The sequence below is a fragment of the Salvelinus alpinus genome, chromosome 11 (assembly GCF_045679555.1).
Source record: "Salvelinus alpinus chromosome 11, SLU_Salpinus.1, whole genome shotgun sequence".
In the NCBI taxonomy this organism is placed as follows: domain Eukaryota; kingdom Metazoa; phylum Chordata; class Actinopteri; order Salmoniformes; family Salmonidae; genus Salvelinus; species Salvelinus alpinus.
In genome coordinates, this window is record NC_092096.1 from 67,324,870 (window position 1) to 67,343,227 (window position 18,358).

Genomic DNA, 18,358 nt, shown 5'->3' on the forward strand with positions numbered 1-18,358 from the left:
CTTTGCTGAGAGGTGTATAAAATCAAACACACAGCCATGCAATCAAACAAACACAAACTTGGACAGTAGATTGGCCTTACTGAAGAGCTCAGTGACTTTCAAAGTGGCATCGTCATAGGATGCCACCTATCCAACAAGTCAGTTAGTGAAATTTCTGCCCTGCTAGAGCTGCCACGGTCAACTGTAAGTGCTGTTATTGTGAAGTGCTGTTATTGTGAAGTGAAAACGTCTAGGAGAAACAACGGCTCAGCTGCGAAGTGGTAGGCCACACAAGCTCACAGAACGGTACCGCCGAGTGCTGAAACGTGTAGCACAGCGGTGGAAAGTCCAGTCCTCTGGGGCCTGATTGGTGTCACACTTTTTCTCCATCCCTAGCAAACACAGCTGATTAACCAAACTGCATTCTAAACTGAAGATCATGATTAGGTGATTATTGGAGACAGGTGTGTTAGCTGGGGCTGGGGCAAAAATGTGACATCAATCAGGCCATCGAGGACTGGAATTGCCCACCCTTGGTGTAGCATGTAAAAATTGTCTGTCCTCGGTTACAACACTCACTACCAAGTTCCAAACTGCCTCTGGAAGCAACGTCAGCACAATAACTATTTATCGGGAGCTTCATGAAATGGGTTTCCAGACCCGAGCAGCTGCATACAAGCCTAACATAACCATGTGCAATGCCAAGCGTCGGCTGGAGTGGTGTAAAGCTCGCCGCCATTGGACTCTGGAGCAGTTGAAAAGCGTTCTCTGGAGAGATGAATCACGCTTCACCATCTGGCAGCCCGACAGCTGAATCTGGGTTTGGCAGATGCCAGGAGAACGCTACCTACCCAAATGCATAGTGCAACTGTAAAGTTTGGTGGAGGAGGATAATGGTATGGGGGTTCATGTTTCGGGCTAGGCCCCTTAGATCCAATGAAGGGAAATCTTAGCATACAATGACACTCTAGACAATTATGTGCTTCCAACTTTGTAGCAACAGTTTCAGCATGACAATGCCCCCGTGCTCAAAGCGAGGTCCATACAGAAAAAGAGATCGGTCTGGAAGAACTTGACTGGCCTGCAAAGAGCCCTGACCACAACCCCATAAAAACCTTTGGGATGAATTGGAATGCCGACTGTGAGGTTAAACACATCATTGGTTAAGTGTGTGTGTGTGTGTGTGTGTGTGTGTGTGTGTGTGTGTGTGTGTGTGTGTGTGTGTGTGTGTGTGTGTGTGTGTGTGTGTGTGTGTGTGTGTGTGTGTGTGTGTGTGTGTGTGTGTGTGTGTGTGTGTCTGTGTGTGTGTGTGTGTGTGTATACGTACGTAGGGGTATACAGTGGCTTCACCTCCCTTTAAATTATTTTGTTGCTTTACAACCTGGAATTAAAATACATTTTGGGGGGGTTTGTATCATTTGATATACACAACATGCCTACCACTTTGAAGATGCAAAATATTTTTTATTGTCGAACAAACAAGAAATAACAGAAAAAAACATAAAACTTGAGTGTGCATAACCATTCACCCCCCTCAAAGTCAATACTTTGTAGAGCCACCTTTTGCTACAATTACAGCTGCAAGTCTCTTGGGGTATGTCTCTATAAGCTTGGCACATCTAGCCACTGGGATTTTTGCCCATTCTTCATGGCAAAACTGCTCCAGCTCCTTCAAGTTGGATGGGTTCCGCTGGTGTACAGTAATCTTTAAGTCATACCACATATTATCAATTGGATTGAGGTCTGGGCTTTGACTAGGCCATTCCAAGACATGTAAATGTTTCCCCTTAAACCACTCGAGTGTCGCTTTAACAGTATGCTTAGGGTCATTGTCCTGCTGGAAGGTGAACCTCCATCCCAGTCTCAAATCTCTGGAAGATTGAAACAGGTTTCCCTCAAGAGTTTCCCTGTATTTAGCGCCATCCATCACTCATTCATTTCTGACCAGTTTCCCAGTCCCTGCTGATGAAAAACTTTCCCACAGCATGATGCTGCCACCACCATGCTTCACTGTGGGGATGGTATTCTCGGGTTGATGAGGTGTTGGGTTTGCTCCAGACATAATGTTTTCCTTGATGGCCAAAAAGCTAAATTTTTGTCTCATCTGACCAGAGTACCTTTTTCCATATGTTTGGGGAGTCTCCCACATGTCTTTTGGCAAACACCAAATGTGTTTTCTTATTTTTTTCTTTAAGCATTGGCTTTTTTTTGTCCCCTCTTCCGTAAAGCCCAGCTCTGTGGAGTGTACGGCTTAAAGTAGTCCTATGGACAGATACTCCAATCTTCGCTGTGGAGCTTTGCAGCTCCTTCAGGGTTATCTTTGGTCTCTTTGTTGTCTCTCTGATTAATGCCCTCCTTGCCTGGTCTGTGAGTTTTGGTGGGCGGCCCTCTTTTGGCAGGTTTGTTGTGGTGCCATATTCTGTCTTTTTTTTATGATGGTTTTAATGGTACTCCGTGGGATGTTCAAAGTATCTGATATTTTTTTATAATCCTATCCTGATCTGTAATTCTCCACAACTTTATCAATGACCTGTTTGGAGAGCTCCTTGGTCTTCATGGTGCCTCTTGCTTAGTGGTCTTGCAGACTCTGGGGCCTTTCAGAACAGGTGTATATATACTGAGATCATGTGACACTTAGATTGCATACAGGTGGACTTTATTTAACTAATTATGTGACTTCTGAAGGTAATTGTTTGCACCAGATATTATTTAGGAGCTTCATAACAAAGGGGGTGAATATATAAACCACTTTTCCTTTTCTTTGCTCCTCTTTTTTAAACAAGTTCTTTTTTTCATTTCACTTCTTCAATTTGGACTATATTTGGTGTATGTCCATTACATGAAATCCAAATAAAAAATCTATTTAAATTACAGGTCGTCATTCAACAAAATAGGAAAAATTCCCAGGGTTGTGAATACTTTTGCAAGGCACTGTAAACAGGTCCTTTGACATCTTCATCAGTGTAATATGAAACACTAACGGAGAACATTGGAATAATATTCTCACATGAGAGGGTGAGAGGAAGGAAGAGAGAGGAAGGAAGAGAGAGAGTGGAAAATGAAAAAACAGGGAGGGAAGATGAGAACATTGGAGAAAGATGTTGATATGTCAGCCATTAGAGTCTATATAAGTGCATGTGTGAAAAAGAATACATGTCTCACAGTGTGCGTGAGTATATTTCAATCTCAGACACACACACACACACACTCCATATCAGTCATGTTGCTCTTTTTCTACCACTCAGAATCCTTTAGCACACAATCCTTTTCCCTCCGCTTTCACAGAAACACACATTCCTATCCCCCCTGCCACTCTCTCGGGCTGCGAGAGGAAGAGCTCCCCAAATTGGGTGCCTATCAGGGCCTAAAGTGACTGGGAGTCATCCGAGACCGGTGCTACCCTGTCACTTACTCCAGCCACGTCTCACTCATTAGGCTTCTAGCAAGACAGCTACTGAGCGCAGTGCTTCCCCCAAAAGCTTTTCAACATAACTATTACTTTCTCTCACAGGCACGCATAAAAATGCACACATTGCAGCTGCGAGTAGAGCTGCTGAATCGCTCTCTCGCTCTTTTTTTGCTTGCTGCTGGAAAGAAGGAAGGAAGAGAGGGAGGGAGGGAGGATAGGAGATGAGGGAGGAGAGAAGAGAGGAGAGAAGCTGAGATGAAGTTAGTCTGGTGGTTTCCATGGTAACCTCTCTTTCTGTCTCCCCCCCCATCTCCCTCTCCATCCCGCTCTTTCCTGTTGACACAGAGGGTCGGTGGTAGTATATCCCAGAGCAGCAGCAGCAGCAGCAGTTGTTGGGATCGATAGGAGAGCATCTGAACTCAATCAACCTATCTGCTTTCTGCTGAGGGCAATTCCAAAGGGATGACTGTTCCCATCAGGACTTCAACAGCTGCCTCAAAGACCACAGAAGAAGAGGGAGAGTGAACTACTGACTCCAACACCACAGAGGAAGTGGGAGAGTGAACTACTGACTCCAACACCACAGAGGAAGGGGGAGAGTGAACTACTGACTCCAACACCACAGAGGAAGAGGGAGAGTGAACTACTGACTCCAACACCACAGAGGAAAAGGGAGAGTGAACTACTGACTCCAACACCACAGAGGAAGAGGGAACTACTGACTCCAACACCACAGAGGAAGAGGGAGAGTGAACTACTGACTCCAACACCACAGAGGAAGTGGGAGAGTGAACTACTGACTCCAACACCACAGAGGAAGGGGGAGAGTGAACTACTGACTCCAACACCACAGAGGAAGAGGGAGAGTGAACTACTGACTCCAACACCACAGAGGAAAAGGGAGAGTGAACTACTGACTCCAACACCACAGAGGAAGAGGGAACTACTGACTCCAACACCACAGAGAAAGAGACATGTTTGACCTTGGTGCAGACGGGAGGACACGCTCACTTCTCACTATGATTTGGCACAGAGTGAGTCAGTGCATTGTTGTGCCGTAAGCCATCATTACTGCTTCTGTTCAGTGTTCTGCTATTGCTCTATGAATAATCCAAAGAGGCCAGTGCTAGCATAGAGCAACCTGTGCCCTTCCATTAGCCATTACCACGGCAAATGATATACCAATCCAGCACCAACACATGTTCTACAAGTAAAAACCTGAAGTGTTCGGTAACACCGTAACAAACCATTCATCAGGCATTTATAAACCATTCGTAAGGCATTTATAAACCATTCGTAAGGCATTTATAAACCATTCATAAGGCATTTATAAACCATTCGTAATGCATTTATAAACCATTCATAAGGCATTTATAAACCATTCGTAAGGCATTTATAAACCATTCGTAAGGCATTTATAAACCATTCGTAAGGCATTTATAAACCATTCATAAGGCATTTATAAACCATTCGTAAGGCATTTATAAACCATTCATTAGGCATTTATAAACCATTCGTAAGGCATTTATAAACCATTCATTAGGCATTTATAAACCATTCATAAGGCATTTATAAACCATTCATGAGGCATTTACAAACCATTCGTAAGGTATTGATAGTTTACCATTTATTACATCACCACTCCTACATCTGTAACACTGGAGTTTGAGTTTATTTTTACAGGGATAGTGCACATTAATCAACGTTTCAGTAAAAATGACGGTTTTAGCCAGCGGGCTAATATTCAACCACAGTCCCTGGGCAGGTTATTAAAAACCATTCCAATAACAATACAGACACACAACGAGCAGTGAGCACATGCAGAGCAACATGGACAAGCACAGGACAAGCAACACATAGCAGACAGAAGAGCAACACAGGACAAGCAACACGTAGCACACAGAGAGACAGAGCAACAAAGGACAAGCAACACGTAGCACGCAGACAGAAAAACATAGGACAAGCAACACGTAGCACGCAGACAGAGAAAGATAGGACAAGCAACACGTAGCACACAGAGAGAGAAAGATAGAACAAGCAACAAGTAGCACGCAGAAAGAGAAAGATAGAACAAGCAACAAGTAGCACGCAGAAAGAGAAAGATAGGACAAGCAACAAGTAGCACGCAGACAGAGAAAGATAGGACAAGCAACATGTAGCACGCAGACAGAGAAAGATAGGACAAGCAACATGTAGCAAACAGACAGAGAAAGATAGGACAAGCAACAAGTAGCACGCATACAGAGAAAGATAGGACAAGCAACAAGTAGCACGCAGACAGAGAAAGATAGAACAAGCAACAAGTAGCACGCAGACAGAGAAAGATAGGACACGCAACATTTAGCACGCAGACAGAGAAAGATAGGACAAGCAACAAGTAGCACGCAGACAGAGAAAGATAGGACAAGCAACAAGTAGCACGCAGACAGAGAAAGATAGGACAAGCAACATGTAGCACGCAGACAGAGAAAGATAGGACAAGCAACAAGTAGCACGCAGACAGAGAAAGATAGGACAAGCAACATGTAGCACGCAGACAGAGAAATATAGGACACGCAACAAGTAGCACGCAGACAGAGAAGGATAGGACAAGCAACATTTAGCACGCAGACAGAGAAAGATAGGACAAGCAACATGTAGCACGCAGACAGAGAAAGATAGGACAAGCAACAAGTAGCACACAGACAGAGAAAGATAGGACAAGCAACATGTAGCACGCAGACAGAGAAAGATAGGACAAGCAACAAGTAGCACGCAGACAGAGAAGAATAGGACAAGCAACATTTAGCACGCAGACAGAGAAAGATAGGACAAGCAACATGTAGCACGCAGACAGAGAAACATAGGACAAGCAACAAGTAGCACGCAGACAGAGAAAGATAGAACAAGCAACAAGTAGCACGCAGACAGAGAAAGATAGGACAAGCAACATTTAGCACGCAGACAGAGAAAGATAGGACAAGCAACAAGTAGCACGCAGACAGAGAAAGATAGGACAAGCAACAAGTAGCACGCAGACAGAGAAAGATAGGACAAGCAACATGTAGCACGCAGACAGAGAAAGATAGGACAAGCAACAAGTAGCACGCAGACAGAGAAAGATAGGACAAGCAACATGTAGCACGCAGACAGAGAAAGATAGGACACGCAACAAGTAGCACGCAGACAGAGAAGGATAGGACAAGCAACATTTAGCACGCAGACAGAGAAAGATAGGACAAGCAACATGTAGCACGCAGACAGAGAAACATAGGACAAGCAACAAGTAGGACGCAGACAGAGAAAGATAGGACAAGCAACAAGTAGCACGCAGAGAGAGAAAGATAGGACAAGCAACAAGTAGCACGCAGACAGAGAAAGATAGGACAAGCAACAAGTAGCACGCAGAAAGAGAACGATAGGACAAGCAACAAGTAGCACGCAGAAAGAGAAAGATAGGACAAGCAACAAGTAGCACGCAGACAGAGAAAGATAGGACAAGCAACAAGTAGCACGCAGACAGAGAAACATAGGACAAGCAACAAGTAGCACGCAGACAGAGAAATATAGGACAAGCAACATTTAGCACGCAGACAGACAGAGCAAGACAGGACGTGCAACATGTAGCACGCAGACAGACACAGCAATAGCACAAAAAGCTACAAAACAAAATCCATAAAAGCAGCAAAGTATTTCCACACCTCACTAGCTACGGACAACACAAAGACAAGCTAGTAAGCTAGTTATTCAGATGTGTATAAAGTAGTAAGCTCGTTATTTAGACATGCATAAGCTAGTAAGCTAGTTATTTAGATGTGTATAAGGTAGTAAGCTCGTTATTTAGACATGTGAAAGCTAGTAAGCTAGTTATTTAGACATGTATAAGCTAGTAAGCTAGTTATTTAGATGTGTATAAGCTAGTAAGCTCGTTATTTAGACATGTATAAGCTAGTAAGCCAGTTATTTAGATGTGTATACGCTAGTATGCTTGTTATTTAGATGTGTATAAGGTAGTAAGCTCGTTATTTAGATGTGTATAAGCTAGTAAGCTAGTTATTTATGCATGTATAAGCTAGTAAACTAGTTATTTAGATGTGTATAAGCTAGTAACCTAGTTATTTAGATGTGTATAAGCTAGTAAGCTAGTAACCTAGTTATTTAGATGTGTATAAGCTAGTAAGCCAGTTATTTAGACATGTATAAGCTAGTAAGCTAGTTATTTACGCATGTATAAGCTAGTAAACTAGTTATTTAGATGTGTATAAGCTAGTAACCTAGTTATTTAGATGTGTATACGCTAGTAAGCTAGTTATTTAGATATGCATACGCTAGTAAACTAGTTATTTAGACATGTATAAGCTAGCAAGCTAGGTAGTTAGATGTGTATAAGTATTAAACATCCTGTGTTGTGTGATTGTTATTTTACTAGGTACTGCTGGAATGTCACCTAATGGCATGCCCATCTTTTTATGAGAAATTACACTGGTCATTCAACACATTTATAAAGGATTTATAAAGCACAAATAGCACTCAATTTAGATTAGGAGCTACAAAAATAATTAGTAAATGGTTTATAAATGTGGGAGTAATGATGAATAAATGTTGAACACACTTCATATATGCCTTCTAATTGATTTGCGACCCCTTAAAATACAAAGTTTTATCGAATGTTCTTAATACAGTGTTGACTGAGACCTGAGCCTAATGCTAATACACTGTTGACTGAGATCTGAGCCCAATGCTAATACACTGTTGACTGAGACCTGAGCCTAATGCTAATAAGCTATCGCTGGAGCTAACCGTTGATTAAAGGAAGAGTAACTGCTTTTGAAGTTCTTTTGGCTGTGTTGTCTTGTTTTCCTGGCCCCTGTCACTTTCCCCCAGAGGTGAATGTGTGTGAGGCTCGGTGGGACACACACTGCGAGGGGGAATGTGACGGGTTCAGGAAAACATCACACATGCGCACGCGCACGCGCACGCACACGCACACGCACACGCACACGCACACAGTCTCATTACTGTATGACCGCCCTGCCATGTGTACGAGGAGAGAGCAGGGCTCCAGGAAGACAAGCGCTAATTATTGATCTATTTTTTACATTTTTTTTAACAAATCTCCCGGGAGGGTTGTGCACGCCTGGCGGTGTGATGCAACAGCATCCCTTGTACAGGCTGCCGCTATGGAGGACGGGGCGGATGAAACGTTTTGAGCGACCCCAGGACCTACACGGCTATAATCGATGAGCCGCTTGCTTGTTTGTCTGTTAATGGCCCATTTAAAGCCCAACCGCCGAGACGAAACACTACCTGTTCGCTAGAATTGTTTTGGATTGTTGCCGGCGCATTAAATAATTTGTTGTTTCTTCACCTGGCATATATATGACCGATCAATCTGTTTATCTATCTCTCCTTAATGGCCGTGTTCGTTTCAGTTCTATAAAGAGATGGGTATAATTGTGATTTTGTGCTTCAAAGAGGACTCTGTGAGAATAATGGTGGAACATCCTGATGAGGTGATGGGCACCTGAGGGGTTTTCATGGATCTAAATCAATTTCAACCCTACTAGCATCTCCTACCTGGGATTTAGATAAAACTCATTTAATCACTTTAAGCTGTAAAGACTCACTCTGTGAGTGGTTTCATTGTTTTTAATGGTGGGATTCACCCTGTGGTGTTTTTTTTGCTTTGCTTTGCTTCACCAATCACCACCAGACTAGCAATATGGTACTTTAAATAAAGCAAGCTATGTTTGCTATGAGTACAGACATTAAGAGAGAAGGGGAAGAGGTGTTTTGAGGTGGTTGTTTTACAGTCACACATCATTTCTTGTTTCATTAACATAGCCTACAGAGGAGGCAGTAAAGTACAGTACTTTATGACATTCAACTTCTATTCATATTCAGGATCCAGCTCTCACACTATGATCCCTTATTTAAAGGCCCAGTGCAGTCAAAAACATGTTTTTCATGTGTTTTATACATATTTGAAAATTATGATCATAACCCTTTTAGTGTAAAAGCTGTTTGAAAAGAATGACTGAAATTTCTGCCTGTTTTTGTAGGATGGAGTTTTGGCCTGCTTGGTAACTTATTACTTTGATTATTATAGTTCACCTATATTTAACCAGGTAGGCCAGTTGAGAACAAGGTCTCATTTACAACTGCGACCTGGCCAAGAAAAAAGCAAAGCAGTGCGACAAGAACAACAACAGAGAGTTACACATGGAATAAACAAACATACAGTCAATAATATAATAGAAAAGTATATATGTACAGTGTGTGCAAATGAGGTAAGATAAGGGAGGTAAGGCAATAAATAGGCCATAGTGGCGAAATAATTACAATTTAGCAATTAAACACAGGAGTGATAGATGTGCAGAAGATGAATGTGCAAGTAGAAATACTGGGGTGCAAAGGAGAACATTTTTTAAATTAAAAATAAAATAACAGTATGGGGATGAGGTAGTTGGATGGGCTATTAACAGAGGGGCTATGTACAGGTGCATTGATCTGTGAACTGCTCTGACAGCTGGTGCTTAAAGTTAGTGAGGGAGATATGAGTCTCCAGCTTCAGTGATTTTTGCAATTCGTTCCAGTCATTGGCAGCAGAGAACAGGAAAGAAAGGCAGCCAAAGTAGGAATTGGCTTTGGGGATGATCAGTGAAATATACCTGCTGGATCGCGTGCTACATGTGGGTGCTGTTATGGTGACCAGTGAGCTGAGATAAGATGGGGCTTTACCTAGCAGAGACTTGTAGATGACCTGGAGCCAGTGGGTTTGGCGACAAATATGAATCGAGGGCCAGCCAATGAGAGCATACAGGTCACAGTGGTTGGTAGTATATGGGCCTTTGGTGACAAAACGGATGGCACTGTGATAGACTGCATCCAATTTGCTGAGTAGAGTGTTGGAGGCTATTTTGTAAATGACATCGCCGAAGTCAAGGATCGGTAGAATAGTCAGATTTACTAGGGTAAGTTTGGCAGCATGAGTGAAGGATGCTTAGTTGCGAAATAGGAAGCCGATTATACATTTAATTTTGGATTGGATATGCTTAATGTGAGTCTGGAAGGAGATTTTACAGTCTAACCAGACAGCTAGGTATTTGTTGTTGTCCACATATTCTAAGTCAGAACCGTCCAGAGTAGTGATGCTGGACGGGCGGGCAGGTGCGGGCAGTGATCGGTTGAAGAGCATGCATTTCGTTTTATTTGCATTTAAGAGCAGTTGGAGGCCACGGAAGGAGAGTTGTATAGCATTGAAGCTCATCTGGAGGTTAGTTAACACAGTGCCCAAAGAAGGGTCCGAAGTATACAGAATGGTGTCATCTGCGTAGAGGTGGATCAATGAATCACCAGCAGCAAGAGTGACATCATTGATGTATACAGAGAAAAGAGTCGGCCCGAGAATTGAACCCTGTGGCACCCCCATAGAGACTGCCAGAGGTCCGGACAACAGGCCCTCCGATTTGACATACTGAACTCTGTCTGAGAAGTAGTTGGTGAACCAGGCGAGGCAGTCGTTTGAGAAACCAAGGATGTTGAGTCTGCCGATAAGAATGTGGTGATTGACAGAGTCGAAAGCCTTGGCCAGGTCGATGAATACAGCTGCACAGTATTGTCTCTTCTCGTTGGCGGTTATGATATCGATTAGGACCTTGAGCGTGGCTGAGGTGCACCCATGACCAGCTTTGAAACCAGATTGCATAGCGGAGAAGGTACAGTGGGATTCGAAATAGTTGGTGATCTGTTTGTTAACTTGGCTTTTGAAGACCTTAGAAAGGCAGGGTAGGATAGATATAGGTCTGTAGCAGTTTGGGTCTAGAGTGTCTCCGCCATTGAAGAGGGGGATGACCGCGGCAGCTTTCGAATCTTTGGGGATGTCAGACAATATTTCGGCGTAAAATTTTAGAAAGAGAGGGTCCAGATTGTCTAGCCCGGCTTTAGTTATTAGAGCAAAAACAAAGAGAGTTCCAAACCTCTCTGCCAATAACCTCTCTGCCAGTTTTCTCTTCCCCACTCAGAACGCTCCCAGACAATCCTAGCAACATTCTTGCTTGAGAAATAGCTCTTTATTAAGAAGCTATTTTGTATATTTGTGACAATTTTAATTGAAAACAATCACAGAAAGGTATCTATGTTACCTAGAAATGATTTGATATTGAGATAAAAACAGCTGCATTGTAACTTTAATGTATTCCTTAATCTTAACATTCAAAGGCAATATTCCAAGTAGTAATCTTTTTACAGAAGTTTCTATTGTACAGCTTACGGTAGAAATACAAGTAACTATTCAACTTCACAGTTGGATTCATTTTGAGCTTCAATACCTCACACTTTGTTACCTCTCAATGTGTTATCTAACAATGACATTCCACGGAAGACATTTCTATGATGAGTAAAACCTTGACCTTGAATGTGAGTTTGGATTGTTTTGGGAGATATGATTATTGTAGGTAAAATAGAATAAGATGCCTATGTTTGAAGGGCATTTTTTGATAGAAATGAATGTGGCTATAATATGAATAAAATAATATATTAACGTTGAGGGATTTAGCTTAGAACTATCTTAAACAGACCATTGACATCCTACGAATTGCTACATAAAAGACTCAAGAAATATTGACTGTAATTTATCATTTCAATCAGTGACCTCACCACACTTTCTCAAAGAACCAAGTCTCAACAGACGATAACTGTTCCAGGTAGTAGAAATAGAAAGAAACGTCCTCTCACTGTCAACTGTGTTTATTTTCAGCAAACTTAAGATGTATAAATATGTGTATGAACATAACAAGATTCAACGACATAAACTGAACAAGTTCCACAGACATGTGGTAATGCAGTGCATCTGCAGTGCATCTCATCCTCATGGACTGCACCAGATTTGCCAGTTCTTGCTGTGAGATGTTACCCCACTCTTCCACCCTCAAAGCTCATCACTAAGCTAAGGATCCTGGGACTAAACACCTCCCTCTGCAACTGGATCCTGGACTTCCTGACGGGCCGCCCCCAGGTGGTGAGTGTAGGTAGCAACACATCCGCCACGCTGATCCTCAACACTGGAGCCCCCCAGGGGTGCGTGCTCAGTCTCCTTCTGTACTCCCTGTTCACCCACGACTCCATGGCCAGGCACGACTCCAACACCATCATTAAGTTTGCAGACAACACAACAGTGGTAGGCCTGATCACCGATAACGACGAGACAGCCTATAGGGATGAGGTCAGAGACCTGGCCAGGTGGTGCCAGAATAACAACCTATCCCTCAACGTAACCAAGACTAAGGAGATGATTGTGGACTACAGGAAAAGGAGGACCGATCACGCCCCCATTCTCATCGACGGGGCTGTAGTGGAGCAGGTTGAGAGCTTCAAGTTCCTTGGTGTCCACATCACCAACAAACTAGAATGGTACAAAGCCTATTCCCCCTCAGGAAACTAAAACGATTTGTCATGGGTCCTGAGATCCTCAAAAGGTTCAACAGCTGCAACATCGAGAGCATCCTGACTGGTTGCATCACTGCCTGGTACGGCAATTGCTCGGCCTCCGACCGCAAGGCACTACAGAGGGTAGTGGACCTCTACACCAGGCGGTGTCAGAGGAAGGCCCTAAAAATTGTAAAAGACCACACCCACCCCAGTCATAGACAGTTCTCTCTACTACCGCATGGCAAGCGGTACCAGAGTGCCAAGTCTAGGACAGGCTTCTCAATAGTTTTTACCCCCAAGCCATAAGAGTCCTGACCAGGTAATCAAATGGCTACCCGGACTATTTGCATAGTGTGCCCCCCCAACCCCTCTTTTTACGCTGCTGCTACTCTCTGTTTATCATATATGCATAGTCACTTTAAATATACATTCATGTACATACTACCTCAATTGGCCGGACCATCAGTGCTCCCGCACATTGGCTAACCGGGCTATCTGCATTGTGTCCCACCCACCACCCGCCAACCCCTCTTTTACGCTACTGCTACTCTTTGTTCATCATATATGCATAGTCACTTTAACCACATCTACAAGTACATACTACCTCAATCAGCCTGACTAACCGGTGTCTGTATGTAGCCTCGCTACTTTTATAGCCTCGCAACTGTTATTTTTCACTGTCTTTTTACTGTTGTTTTTATTTCTTTACTTACCTATTGTTCACCTAATACCTAACACTATTGGTTAGAGCCTGTAAGTAAGCAGTTCACTGTAAGGTCTACACCTGTTGTATTCGGAGCACTTGACAAATAAACTTTGATTTGATTTGACTTACACGTTCCCGGACATTTCTGGGGGGAATGGCCCTAGCCCTCAACCACCGATACAACAGGTCCCAGATGTGCTCAATGGGACTGAGATCCTGGCTCTTCGCTGGCCATGGCAGAACACTGGCATTCCTGTCACGCACAAAACGAGCAGTATGGCTGGTGGCATTGTCATGCTGGAGGGTCATGTCAGGATGAGCCTGCAGGAAGGGTACCACATGAGGGAGGAGGATGTCTTCCCTGTAACGCACAGCGTTGAGATTGCCTGCAATGACAACAAGCTCAGTCCGATGATGCTGTGACACACCGCCCCAGACCATGACAGACCCTCCACCTCCAAATCGATCCCGCTCCAGAGTACAGGCCTCGGTGTAACGCTCATTCCTTTGACGATAAACGCGACAATACCGCAACTCGTCAGTGAAGAGCACTTTTTGCCAGTCCTGTCTGGTCCAGCGACGGTGGGTTTGTGCCCATAGACGACGTTGTTGCCAGTGATGTCTGGTGAGGACCTGCCTTACAACAGGCCTACAAGCCCTCAGTCCAGCCTCTCTCAGCCTATTGCGGACAGTCTGAGCACTGATGGAGGGATTGTGCATTCCTGGTGTAACTCGGACAATTGTTGTTGCCATCCTGTACCTGTCCCGCAGGTGTGATGTTTGGATGTACCAATCCTGTGCAGGTGTTGTTACACGTGGTCTGCCACTGCGAGGATGATCAGCTGTCCGTCCTGTCTCCCTGTAGCGTTGTCTTAGGTGTCTCACAGTACGGACATTGCAAAGTATTGCCCTGGCCACATCTGCAGTCCTCATGCCTCCTTGCAGCATGCCTAAGGCACGTTCACACAGATGAGCAGGGACCCTGGGCATCTTTCTTTTGGTGTTTTTCAGAGTCAGTAGAAAGGTCTCTTTAGTGTCCTAAGTTTTCTTAACTGTGACCTTAATTGCCTACCGTCTGTAAGCTTTTTGTGTCTTAACGACCGTTCCACAGGTGCATGTTCATTAGTTGTTTATGGTTCATTGAACACGCATGGGAAACAGTGTTTAAACCCTTTACAATGAAGATCTGTGAAGTTATTTGGATTTTTACGAATTATCTTTGAAAGACAGGGTCCTGAAAAAGGGTTTATTTATTTATTTACTTGTTGAGTTTATTTAATAATGAACAGTTAAGCAGCAGAGAGGAATAATGTGTGCAAGAACACTCTCACACGTGATTGACTAGTCCCGAGGGCTCTGGTTGTGTGAGCTACGGGCGGCAGGTAGCTTAGCGGTTAAGAGCGTTTGGCCAGTAACCAAAAGGTTGCTGGTTCGAATCCCCGGGCAGACTAGGTGAAAAATACGTTGATATGCCCGCGAATAAGGCACTTAACTCGAATTGCTCCTGTAAGTCGCTCTGGACAAGAGCGTCGGCCAACAGACTAAAATGTCAAATGTAAGTAACACGTCCACTCCCTGACCACTGTGATGAAACAGAGGTAGCATCGTTTTAGAGCTGGCTGGCTGGAGTGGCACCCCCTGGCTCTCTCTGCCTTTTAACCAGAGATGATACTAATCACCTTTTAAACCCTGACTTTGAATGTGAGTTTGGATTGTTTTGGGAGATATGATTATTGTAGGTAAAATAGAATAAGATGCTTATGTTTGAAGGGCATTTTATTTTTTATACTAAGCTTCTATTTTAGGCCAGGAGGAGAAAAGGAGTGATAGATGGGTATGAAACACCAACACACACGGGCTCATACACAGCCATTCACACACACAAACATACACTTGCTCATACACATCATTTCTCTCATACACAGACACAGGAACACACACTCACCAGAAGTTTCTGAAGGGAGTGTTGATTTGGAAGAGCCTCCTGTCTGTCTCTTTAATGTTAGAAGCAGTCAGATCGATCAGGGAAATACCCAGGCCAGCTCTGAAGTCCTGTAGAACAGATACACTGTCAAATCAAACATAACGTAAGAAAGGCTATGACACTAGGAGGCCAAGTGCATTATGGGGAAACAGAGGTGAGAGAGAGAGAGAGAGGATGGGAGGTCATAGGTCACATGGAAGTCACTCACTGACACAAAACAAGTAATTCAACAGATACATGAATTGACCACAGTGATGAACTGGTCACCAAATGTTGCCATTCATGCCTTCTCTGTCAATACATTTTGCTTCCCGTCTTCATCAAGTTTCCGCCTCGTCTTACTGTGAACACAGTCTCCGCTAATGCGGGAAAATTGCCTTTGAATTTAAATCACGCTGTAATGCTGAATTTACCCCATACGGATTGAATAATAGACCTAAATTAGACTATTGAGGCATAAATGTACCTGCGGGAGGAGGAGCTTGTTTTATAAAAAGCACATAGCCGCAAGGGACCCTAGAAAGTGACCCTCCACTCAGCCCCTCCTCTCAGCCCCTACTCTCAGCCCCTCCTCTCAGCCCCTCCTCTCAGCCCCTCCACTCAGCCCCTCCACCCAGCGCCTCCACTCAGCCCCTCCACTCAGCGCCTCCACTCAGCCCCTCCTCTCAGCCCCTCCACTCAGCGCCTCCACTCAGCGCCTCCACTCAGCCCCTCCTCTCAGCCCCTCCTCTCAGCCCCTCCACTCAGCCCCTCCACTCAGCCCCTCCACTCAGCCCCTCCTCTCAGCCCCTCCTCTCAGCCCCTCCACTCAGCCCCTCCACTCAGCGCCTCCACTCAGCCCCTCCTCTCAGCCCCTCCTCTCAGCCCCTCCACCCAGCGCCTCCACTCAGCCCCTCCACTCAGCCCCTCCACTCAGCCCCTCCACTCAGCCCCTCCTCTCAGCCCCTCCTCTCAGCCCCTCCTCTCAGCCCCTCCTCTCAGCCCCTCCTCTCAGCCCCTCCACTCAGCCCCTCCACTCAGCGCCTCCACTCAGCCCCTCCACTCAGCTCCTCCACTCAGCCCCTCCTCTCAGCCCCTCCACTCAGCGCCTCCACTCAGCGCCTCCACTCAGCCCCTCCTCTCAGCCCCTCCTCTCAGCCCCTCCACTCAGCCCCTCCACTCAGCCCCTCCACTCAGCCCCTCCTCTCAGCCCCTCCTCTCAGCCCCTCCTCTCAGCCCCTCCTCTCAGCCCCTCCACTCAGCCCCTCCTCTCAGCCCCTCCACTCAGCCCCTCCTCTCAGCCCCTCCACTCAGCCCCTCCTCTCAGCCCCTCCACTCAGCCCCTCCACTCAGCCCCTCCACTCAGCCCCTCCACTCAGCCCCTCCTCTCAGCACCTCCTCTCAGCCCCTCCACTCAGCCCCTCCTCTCAGTCCCTCCTCTCAGCCCCTCCTCTCAGCCCCTCCACTCAGCCCCTCCTCTCAGCCCCTCCTCTCAGCCCCTCCACTCAGCCCCTCCACTCAGCCCCTCCTCTCAGCGCCTCCACTCAGCCCCTCCACTCAGCCCCTCCACTCAGCGCCTCCACTCAGCCCCTCCACTCAGCGCCTCCACTCAGCCCCTCCACTCAGCCCCTCCACTCAGCGCCTCCACTCAGCCCCTCCACTCAGCGCCTCCACTCAGCCCCTCCACTCAGCGCCTCCACTCAGCCCCTCCTCTCAGCCCCTCCACTCAGCGCCTCCACTCAGCCCCTCCACTCAGCGCCTCCACTCAGCCCCTCCACTCAGCCCCTCCACTCAGCCCCTCCACTCAGCCCCTCCACTCAGCGCCTCCACTCAGCCCCTCCACTCAGCCCCTCCACTCAGCCCCTCCTCTCAGCCCCTCCACTCAGCCACTCCTCTCAGCCCCTCCTCTCAGCCCCTCCTCTCAGCCCCTCCACTCAGCGCCTCCACTCAGCCCCTCCTCTCAGCCCCTCCTCTCAGCCCCTACTCAGCCCCTCCTCTCAGCCCCTCCTCTCAGCCCCTCCTCTCAGCCCCTCCTCTCAGCCCCTCCTCTCAACCCCTCCACTCAGCGCCTCCACTCAGCCCCTCCACTCAGCGCCTCCACTCAGCCCCTCCTCTCAGCCCCTCCTCTCAGCCCCTACTCAGCCCCTCCTCTCAGCCCCTCCTCTCAGCCCCTCCTCTCAGCCCCTCCTCTCAGCCCCTCCACTCAGCCCCTCCACTCAGCCCCTCCTCTCAGCCCCTCCTCTCAACCCCTCCTCTCAGCCCCTCCTCTCAGCCCCTCCTCTCAGCCCCTCCTCTCAGCCCCTCCTCTCAGCCCCTCCTCTCAACCCCTCCACTCAGCCCCTCCACTCAGCCCCTCCTCTCAGCCCCTCCACTCAGCCCCTCCTCTCAGCCCCTCCACTCAGCCCCTCCTCTCAGCCCCTCCTCTCAACCCCTCCACTCAGCCCCTCCTCTCAGCCCCTCCTCTCAGCCCCTCCTCTCAGCCCCTCCTCTCAGCCCCTCCACTCAGCGCCTCCACTCAGCCCCTCCTCTCAGCCCCTCCTCTCAGCCCCTCCACTCAGCCCCTCCACTCAGCCCCTCCACTCAGCCCCTCCTCTCAGCCCCTCCTCTCAGCCCCTCCTCTCAGCCCCTCCTCTCAGCCCCTCCTCTCAGCCCCTCCACTCAGCCCCTCCTCTCAGCCCCTCCTCTCAGCCCCTCCTCTCAGCCCCTCCACTCAGCCCCTCCTCTCAGCCCCTCCACTCAGCCCCTCCACTCAGCCCCTCCACTCAGCCCCTCCACTCAGCCCCTCCTCTCAGCACCTCCTCTCAGCCCCTCCACTCAGCCCCTCCTCTCAGTCCCTCCTCTCAGCCCCTCCTCTCAGCCCCTCCACTCAGCCCCTCCTCTCAGCCCCTCCTCT

General features: G+C 46.8%; 1 protein-coding gene and 1 long non-coding RNA gene across 2 annotated transcripts in view; one reads left to right on the forward strand and one right to left on the reverse strand.

Moving 5' to 3' along the window:
* Nucleotides 1-9,135, forward strand: part of LOC139534683 (uncharacterized) — a 32,529-nt gene extending 23,394 nt beyond the window's left edge. The window contains exon 2 of the long non-coding RNA XR_011666980.1: nucleotides 3,734-9,135. This is a non-coding gene — a long non-coding RNA (uncharacterized lncRNA). The remainder of the gene's footprint in view (nucleotides 1-3,733) is intronic.
* The window catches only part of arap2 (ArfGAP with RhoGAP domain, ankyrin repeat and PH domain 2), a 199,645-nt gene that overhangs the window by 118,984 nt on the left and 62,303 nt on the right, over nucleotides 1-18,358 (reverse strand). Inside the window, exon 10 of the mRNA XM_071334049.1 lies at nucleotides 15,448-15,554. Within this exon, the coding sequence (XP_071190150.1) occupies nucleotides 15,448-15,554 (107 nt within the window). The remainder of the gene's footprint in view (nucleotides 1-15,447; nucleotides 15,555-18,358) is intronic.